Here is a 10000-nt window from a genome sequence, read left to right as displayed (position 1 = left end):
TGTGGGATATCATGGGCATCCAATTGCAAAAGCAACCTTCTACCATCACCCTTTGTCTCCAAGTAAATTTTGGACATGTCCTGGGTCTCATGGACCTTTTAAACCAGGCTCCCATGTGTGTTGTACTTAAGTTGTATTTCATTCACCACACACCTAGTCTGGTAGGTATGTCTGCCAGGCTTGGTCACCTTTTGAACAATTAAACATTGCATTGTGTGCTGTTGCTGCCATCTTCTATGTGTTTAGCATGGAGTAGTAACACTTCAGCAGATTGATAGTAAATGGTAATCAGCAGGTTTACTTACCCATATTTGGCTTGATGTCTTGAGTCTTGAGACTCTGAATTCAATGCTGAGGATATCTCAGAGCTACTTTTTCCTTACAGTATAGTAATGCACCAAGACACCATTTGTGTTGCAGAAATCTGATATGATATTGCACAACTGCATTGGCTTAGCTTGGTTAATCTGTAGGAAAATTTCACTTTAGACAGCAGCAGAGAGCTGTTTGGGAGAACTTTAAGGTTCACTAGGCTGGTGGCAAACTTGCTGTGTTCAGATTCAATGCCAGTGCAGTTCTATTCCTTGGATAGACTCCCTCTACAACTGTATGCTTTCAATGTCAAGGGAATAAAATACTGTGGAGAGCTTTTTGACCTCCAGGAACAAAAAAATCCAGTTCAGGTTTAAGAATTGGATTGAGTTAATATCGTCCCTTATGAATCATACTCATTACACACCACTGCCTAAAGTCAAGATTACAATGAAAGTGTGGCTCTACTACTATATTGTGCAAGCAGTTTCTATTTCTATAAGCAAAAAAGGTATTTGTTTACAGTTAACAGGAAGGAAAAGCATTACATAAGCAATCAAATGGTGGTCTTGCCACTGACACCCACAGGTCATGCATAAATTAAAGCAATTCTCTTTTTGCACGTAAGTAACAAAACACATTACACAATTATAAAAATGATTACATTGTCCTCAAACAGACTCATTTTAATGTTAGTGAACATTAGTCTTCACGTTGTAGTAATTAGATGATTTCAAAGAACAAAAACTCATACCTGGTCCTCCATGCAATGTGAAAGGCACCAATAAATTGAATACCAGCAAAAGTTCAACTTTCAAAAAAATACTCCATTAGTGATCAACTTTAAATACAGTAATATTGTGAATACAAAATAATAGATGTTAAAATTACTACTGGCTTTTTGAGTTGGCATCTGTACAGATTAGGCAGTTCATCTAATTATTATAAAAGATGACTGATCATGATAAAGAAAATACCACTTTTCCATACTGTCTAAGCTGCTCTTCATTTTTTTTTTACAGAGACTAGCATAGACTTTATAAAGAACTATTTATCCAAAGATCTAAATTTTGCCTACTGGTACTAGGCCTTAAGTTTGAGACTTGCATCTACAGTTTTCAGGTATTGGAGGAACATTGCTGCAGCAAAAGTGCATGGCAGGTGTCACACACACGCACAGGTCTTGGAGAGGAGGGAAGAGGAAGCTCATTATCAGAACAGGCATTGCAGAAGATTTCCCCACAGTTTCTGCAGTGATGCTAAAGAGAAGATAAATCAGCTTAATTAGTACTGCCACTGTTAGGTATTTATTTCAGTAACATATACCACTGTTGATGAGAAAGATAATTGGAGGTGCAACCATAAGCTTAGCTTGGAGAAGCTAAACTTAGCTTAGCTTTTACAGAAGCAGCCTGGGAGCCGTTGGAGCAGCAGTTCCCTTTCAGGTATGGTGAGTATTTAAAAAGCTTAGTGGAGGGCAACTGACAGGTTAAAGAGTGTTGAGTGGTTGATCAGAGGGAGTGTGTACTTGAGGTAATTGGCAGGGACAAATATAAGGAGGGGTAACTCATAAAGTTTATAAAACCATGAGGGATATAAATAAGGTAGATGGTCATAGTCTTTTCCCCAGGGTTGAGGAGGGCACAAGAGGAGAGAGATCTAAAAGAGACCTGAGAGGTAACTTTACACAGAGTAGCTGGAATGAGCTGCCAGAGGAAGTGGTCAAGGCAATTATAATTAATAGCAACATTTCAGAGGCATTTCGATAGGTGCTTGGAGGGTTATAGGCCGAACACAGGCAACTGGGACTAGCAGGGACAATGCTGTGGTTGGCGTGGACCAGTTGGGCCAAAGGGCCTGTTTCCATGCCGTATTACGCCAAGTCTAGTGTTACTACTTAATATTCTCCAGCATTCTGGGTGACTGTTCAAGATCTTGTGACAAGAGGTACTTCTCTCATGTTCTTGCTCTCATTTCAGGATTTACACTCCTATATAGCTTTATCCTGCCAGTACATACTTCTGAGCATGTTATATACCTTCCTTGTACTGATGGAGAACTCCTTCCCACAAAGTTTACAGCAGGCAGCATCTCTGTCTTTCAGCCACACCAAACCCTGAAGATAGAAGCACAATGGTTAGCGTTAAGTGGAAAAAAAATCATTATTTCAAGTATCAACCTAAGAGAAGGTTCAGCCAATCTGGTGTTGAGTTGCCCTAACCAGAAGTTCTAAGTTTGAGCTGTGCCAGATGAAGCTCACTCAGAGACGGTGATATTTAAGCAAACCTTGCTTTCGATGAGGGAATTTGTTCTCTGATTACCACCTCAAATCTTTGCATGCATTGCAGCCTCAAGTCAGCTGCAGAATTTCCAAATCCAACAGACAACCCTGGGATTCCCCAAGTTCCCTCTGTTCCTCAATATATCTTAATATGTCTTGTAATTTATCATGCATTCCCTCACTCTATTTGCCTTTCCAATTTGACCAGACTATTAATATTCTCCTGCAGCCTAGAATTTTCTTCCTCATTATCATCACACATTCAATGTTGGTATTATCAGAAAACTTCTCAATTGTAGCATCTATATTTAAGTTCAAATCATTATACAACATGAAAAAAGCAAGAGGTCTTTTACTGAACACAATGTGCATTAAAACACCATTCAGCAGTATGCTTTGCTTTTTCTCCCACAGACTATTTTTAATCAAAATTGCACCTTTCCCTCAAATTTGATGTACATCTACTTGATTAATTTGCCATGTGAGCACTATATAAAAAGTGCTATTCTTGGTCAGTCCTCATAATCTAAAAGAAATTCATTTGGAATAGTTGAAAATGACCTTACCCTAACAAATCTCTGCAGACTGCCCTGTGCTCTGCAGAGATCTGTTAAGGTAATCAAACACTGATTAAGGCTGCTACTCAGAAGTTTTTTAATAATTTGCCATCACCACTATTGGGCTGATTACTTTCTCATTTTTTAAAGAAGAGTAAAACAGTCTATTTTTCAATTTTATCCCTGCTCTTGGAGTATGTCATTTTTTTTGCCTTATCATACATACCCTGTATTTTCTCAACATCCATGGGGTTGCACCTTCCCCCTTTTGATGGGAATGTATTTTAAACATGTTCCCGTCCTGGTAGTCTCTTCCCTGAATGCCTGCCAGCATTCTGATACTGGTTTATCCTCAACCAGCTTGGTTCCCATCCACATTTGCTAAATCACCTGGTAAAAATGACCTTGCCCAACTTTAAAATTTATACTTGTGTTCAATCTGTTTTCTTTCACTGTTATGCTAAATCTAACATATAATGTTCATTGCCTCCAAAATGCTCTCCCTTTCCCACAAGTTCATTCGCTAAAATGAATTCTAATACCACTAATTCTTGCTATTAAGAAAGACCTCAAGTGCATTTCAAAAATTATGCACCTTCTTTCCCACAAAATGACTAAATTCACATCAATTTCACTGTTTTCAACTTAATTGTCCTGGAGAAGCTCCAAATAGATCACTGACAGTAACTCTGATTTTCACATTGCATGAGCAAAAAGTTGCTGTTTCAAAGAGTAATGATGGCAAACACTGGTCATTTTGCAGTCATTACTGCAAAATCTGAGTCATTATTAAATTTAAGGGTTCTCTTGATGGCTCAGCTCTAAAAAAAACTTTGTCTCAAACACAATTAAGATGGACAAATAACATGAATAATTTGCAGCAAAAAAATATTCCTTTAAGGCACAAAAGCCCAACAGGAAAAGTAGTCCATGCATAGCTGACAAGAAAAGTCAAAAGTAGTATGAAATCCAAGGAAAGACCATATAAAGTTGCCAGAGTTAACAGGACTGAAAGCATGATCTATATCCCTATAATGATGGCTGTAATAACAGAGCTCCTTTTAAAAAAAAATTAGATTGATCAGTCAGCTTAGATTTACAAAAGGAAAATCATGTTTTATTAATCTGTTGGAGTTCTTTAAGAATGTGATTGGTAGTACAGGGGGAAAACAGTGGATGTAGTGCATTTGGGTAATCATAAGTCTTTCGGTGAGGTCCAAGCAGGAGGTTGGTCAACAAGTCACACATAGTTGGAGTTAATGTGGAACAGAGGGACCTGGGAGTACAAGTGCACAGTTCACTGAAAGTGGTCATGCAAGTAGGCAAGGTGGTGAAAGCAGCATTTAGCATGCTGGCCTTCAGTCAGGGCATCGAGGTTAGGAGTAGGGACATTATGTGGTATACAAGTCGTTGGTGAGGCCGCACTTGGAGTATTGTGTCCAGTTTTTGTCACCCGGTTGTAGAAGACATTGTCAAGCTGGAGAGGGTGCAGAATAGATTTACAAGGATGCTGCCTGGACTAGAGAGGTTGGGCAGGCTGTATCTTTAGCGTATATTCTCTAGAGTTTAGAGGAATAGGAGGTGATCTTGTTGAAACTTACTAAATTTATTCAGGGCTCAACAGGCTGGATGCAGAGAGAAAGTTTTCCCTATCAGTCTAGTATCAGGGATCACAGTCTCAGAATAACAGTTTGACCCTTTTGGACTGAGAGGAGGAGAATGTTTTTCAGTGTATGATGAATATTTGAGATTTCCTACTGCAGTGGGCTGTGGAGGCTCAGTCATGGAGTTCCTTCAAAACAGATTTCTAGATAGTAGGGAAATCAAGGAATATAGGGATGGTGCAGGAAAATGGTACTGAAGGAGAGCAGACACGATCTTTACGAATGGCACAACAGGCTGGAAGGGTCAAATGGCCTACCCCTGCTCCTATTTAATATTTCCACACTTACCCAAGTTTTATCATATCTTAAAACATTTGACAGTTTTTCTATTTCCAGATCACAAATGCATACAAAATACCACATTGGTTCTAACCTCTGGGGAACATTACAGGCTATCCCCAGGTAAAAAAAATTCAATTTTTACAGGCATCCAAATAAATGGATTTTGTCCATAAGTCAGAGAATACACAAAATCACTTGATACAGTAACTGTACCTCCACAGTATTTAATGAATGGTGGTGTTGAGGGCCAATTAACAGGAACATTTATTTATTGCCTTCTCCTGTTACAATGGTACAGAATCAGGATGTCTCACACTCAATGCATGGTTTCCATTGACTTGACAAATCAGTGGATGTTACATTGTTTACTAGAGCATTATTGCATCAGTATCAATAGAAGTGATTCCTCATCAATTTCCAAAGCAATCTTCTGAAGTGGCCTCCTGTGGTGAAACTGGCAGTCTGTGTTCTCAAGAGACAATGGTGTAAACAGGTTTCCTTTCAAGCCTAGTTCTTGTTTAGCTCATTCCTCTGAATGGGCGTCTAAGTCAGGCGTTTGTCACCCAGGGATGGCCTGTACTTGCATTGTTCTCAAATTGTTCAGAATTGCTCACTATATTTTACTGATCTCAAAGCTAATCCTTTATTCACAATCATGGGTTTCAATGTTGCTAATAGCTATTCAACTTTTATCTGATAAAGGACTTTAGCTAACACAGAATTAATGATTTCTGCTTTTTCTTGTTTATGGCTATTCACACTTTCACAGGTGGCATAAACCAGTGGTTGCGTCAATAGGGGTCCCAATGAATGAACATTCTGCACCACGTGGAAACCTCAGGATACTTCCTATGGCATGGACAAACACGTAGAGAAAATGTAGTCAGAAGAGCTCAAGTTCTAGGTTTTAGTGAATATTTGTATTTGAGGTTTGTTACTCAAATTGGTATTCAACAATACTGTTGAAGGAAGTAATTTCTTTGGAAAGTCTAGCTGAGGTACTATGGTTCAAGGTACTATGGGTACTTAACTGTCTAAGATGGGGAGGAGGGTATGGGGACAGTAGGCAGTGGAAGAGAAGGAACTTAGTAATGATAGCCACAGATGAAATTCCTGGACTGTACTTTGTCTCCCTGGATCTCACTAACCAGCTGCAGAATATTCTAAGAAGGCAGAATGAAAGACCAGTTGAGGATCATATCGTATTTGAAAACATTGGCGGAAAGAATGCATGCAGATTACAGGCAGCCATACTATAGGAAGGATGTCATTAAGGTAGAGAGGGTGCAGGAAGGATTCACAAGGATGTTGCCGAAACAGGAGGGCAGAATTATAAGGAGAGACTGGATAGGCTGGGACTCTTTGCCTTGGATCGTAGGAGGCTGAGGGGTGACCTTACTGAGGTATCCAAAACCATGAGGGGCACAGATAAGGCGAATGGTCACAGTCATTTTCCCAGGGTAGAGAAGTCTAAGACTAAAGGGCATAGGTTTACGGTGAGAGGGGCAAGATTTAAAAGGAGAACTGAGGGGCAAGTTTTTCACACAGCGGGTGGTGGGCATATGGTGTGATCTGCCAGAGGAAGTGATTGAGGCAGGTACAATTACAAGATTTAAAAGACATTTGGACAGTTACATAGATGAGAAAGATTTAGAGGGATATGGGTCAAATGCAGGCAAACGGGACTAGCTCAGGTAGGCATGGATGGGTTGGGCCAAGGCACCACATGGGATAACTGCCTCAATCAGCCAAAGAATGGAATGTAAGAGCAAAGGTGTTTACAAATCCAGTTGGGTACAGCTGGAATACTGCATACAGTTCTGGTCACCACACTAGAAGAAGAATGAGGGACTGGAGTGAGGGGCAAGGATTCAGATTTCTGGATCAATTGGGGCCTCTTTTGGGGCGGGTATGACCTGTACAAAAAGGACAGGCTGCACTTGAATCCCAGGGGAACCAATATCCTGGTGGGGAGGTTTGCTAAGGCTACTGGGGAGAGTTTAAACTAGAATTGTTGGGGGGTGGGATCCGAACTGGAGAGACTGGGGAAGATGTGTTTGGCTCTCAAACAGAGAAAGCTTGTAGTCAGTACGAGAGGAAGGATAGGCAGGTGATAGAGAAGGGACGTGCTCAGACCGACGGTTTGAGATGTGTCTATTTTAACGAAAGGAGTATAGTGAACAAGGCGGATGAGCTTAGAGCTTGGATAAATACTTGGAGCTATGATGTGGTGGCCATTACAGAGACTTGGATGGCTCAGGGACTGGAATGGTTGCTTCAAGTGCCAGGTTTCAGATGTTTCAGAAAGGACAGGGAAGGAGGCAAAAGAGGTGGGGGAGTGGCACTGTTGATCAGAGATAATGTCACGGCTGCGGAAAAGGTGGACATCTTGGAGGGATTGTCTACGGAGTCTCTGTGGGTGGAGGGTAGGAACAGGGTGGGGTCAATGACTTTACTGGGTGTTTTTTATAGGCCGCCCAATAGTAACAGGGATAGCGAGGGGCAGATAGGGAAGCAGGTGTCAGAATAACAGAGTTGTTGTGATGGGAGATTTTAGTTTCCCAAATATCGATTGGCATCTCCATACAGTGAGGGGTTTAGATGGGGAGGAGTTTGTTAAGTGTGTTCAGGAAGGGTTCTTGACACAATATTGGGAAATGAGCCTGGTCAGGTGTCAGATCTTTCAGTGGGAGAGCATTTTGGAGACAGAATTATGATCACTATCTCCTTTACAATAGTATTGGAGAGAGATAGGAACAGACAGACTAGAAAGGTGTTTACTTGGAGTAAAGGGAATGATGAGGCTCTCAGGCAGAAAATTGGAAGCTTAAATTGGGAACAGGTGTTCTCAGGGAAAAGTACAGAAGAAATGTGGCAAATATTCAGGGGATATTTGTGTGGAGTTCTGCATAGGCATGTTCCAATGAGACAGGGAAGTTATGATAGGATACAGGAACCGTGGTGTACAAAGGCTATAATAAATCTAGTCAAAAGAAAAAGAAAAGCTTACAAAAGGTACAGAGAGCTAGGTAATGTTAGAGATCTGGAATAGTATAAGGCTAACAGGAAGGAGTTTAAGAAGGAGATTAGGAGAGCCAGAAGGGGGCATGAGAAGGCCTTGGCGGGCAGGATTAAGGAAGACCCCAAGGCGTTCTACAACTATGTGAAGAGTAAGAGGATAAGACATGAAAGAATAGGACCTATCAAGTGTGACAGTGGGAAAGTGTGTATGGATCTGGAGGAAATAGCAGAGGTAGTTAATGAATACTTTACTTCAGTGTTCACTATGGAAAAGGATCTTAGTGATTGTAGTGATGACTTGCAGCAGACTGAAAAGCTTGAGCATGTGGATATTAAGAAAGAGGAGGTGCTGGAACTTTTGGAGAACATCAAGTTGGATAAGTCGCCTGGCTCAGGGGAGATGTACCCCAGGCTGCTGTGGGAGGCGAGGGAGGAGATTGCGGAGCCTCTGGCGATGATCTTTGCATCATCAATGGAAACGGGAGAGGTTCTGGAGGATTGGAGGGTTGCGGATGTTGTTCTCTTATTCAAGAAAGGGAGTAGAGATAGCCCAGAAATTACAGACCAGTGAGTCTTACTTCAGTGGTTGGTAAGCAGACGGAGAAGATCCTGAGAGGCAGGATTTATTAACATTTGGAGAGGTATAATATGATTAGGAATAGTCAGCATGGCTTTGTCAAGGGCAGGTCCTGCCTTACAAGCCTGATTGAATTTTTTGAGGATGTGACTAAACACATCGATGAAGGGAGAACAGTAGGTGTAGAGTATATGGATTTCAGCAAGGTATTTGATAAGGCACTGCATGCAAGGCTTATTGAGAAAGTAAGGAGACATGGGATCCAAGGGGACATTGCATTGTGGATCCAGAACTGGCTGGCCCACAGAAGGCAAAGAGTGGTTGTTGAAGGGTTGTATTCTGCAATGGAGATCGGTGACCAGTGGTGTACCTCAGGGATCTGTTCTGGGACCTTTGCTCTTTGTGATTAAGAAGGAGATTCGGAGAGCCAGAAGGGGCCATGAGAAGGCCTTGGCGGGCAGGATTAAGGAAGACTCCAAGGCATTCTACAACTATGTGAAGAGTAAGAGGATAAGACGTGAAAGAATAGGACCTATCAAGTGTGACAGTGGGAAAGTGGATGAGGAAGTGGAGGGATGGGTTAGTAAGTTTGCAGATGACACAAAGGTTGGAGGTGTTGTGGATAGTGTAGAGGGCTGTCAGAGGTTACAGCGGGACATAGGTAGGATGCAAAGCTGGGCTGAGAAGTGGCAGATGGAGTTCAACCCAGAAAATGTGAAGTGGTTCATTTTGGTAGGTCAAATATGATGGCAGAGTATAGTATTAAATGGTAGGACTCTAGCCAGTGTGTAGGATCAGAGGGATCTTGGGGTCCAAGTCCATAGGACGCTCAAAGCAGCTGCACAGGTTGACCCTGTGGTTAAGATGGCCTTCCTCAACCGTGGAATTGAATTTAGGAGCCGAGAGGAGGAGCAGCTATATAGGACCCTGGTAAGACCCCACTTGGAATACTGTGCTCAGTTCTGGTCACCTCACTACAGGAAGGATGTGGAAGCCATAGAAAGGGTGCAGAGGAGATTTACAAGGATGCTGTCTGGATTGTGGAGCATGCCTTATGAAAGCAGGTTGAGGGAACTCGGCCTTTTCTCCTTGGAGCGACAGAGGATGAGGGGGGACCTGAGAGAGGTATATAAGATGATGAGAGGCTTTGATCAGGTAGATAGTCAGAGGCTTTTTCCTAGGGATGAAATGGTTGCCACAAGAGGACATAGGTTTAAGGTGCTGGGGAGCACATAAGTTTTTTACTCAGAGAGTGGTGAGTGCGTGGAATGGGCTGCTGGCAACCGTGCTGGAGGCGGATACGATA

At 41.9% G+C, this 10000-nt stretch overlaps 1 protein-coding gene across 1 annotated transcript in view; it reads right to left on the bottom strand.

Moving 5' to 3' along the window:
* Positions 1 to 775: 775 nt before the first annotated feature.
* The window catches only part of rufy2 (RUN and FYVE domain containing 2), a 96891-nt gene continuing 87666 nt past the window's right edge, over positions 776 to 10000 (bottom strand). Inside the window, exons 17-18 of the mRNA XM_052027862.1 lie at positions 2351 to 2428; positions 776 to 1571 (exon numbers count right to left, since the gene is read on the bottom strand). Of these exons, the coding sequence (XP_051883822.1) occupies positions 1431 to 1571; positions 2351 to 2428 (219 nt within the window). The 3' untranslated portion in view covers positions 776 to 1430. The remainder of the gene's footprint in view (positions 1572 to 2350; positions 2429 to 10000) is intronic.

Source organism: Pristis pectinata, chromosome 12, assembly GCF_009764475.1.
Source record: "Pristis pectinata isolate sPriPec2 chromosome 12, sPriPec2.1.pri, whole genome shotgun sequence".
Classification (NCBI taxonomy): domain Eukaryota; kingdom Metazoa; phylum Chordata; class Chondrichthyes; order Rhinopristiformes; family Pristidae; genus Pristis; species Pristis pectinata.
This window is presented reverse-complemented; position numbering and strand designations above follow the sequence as displayed.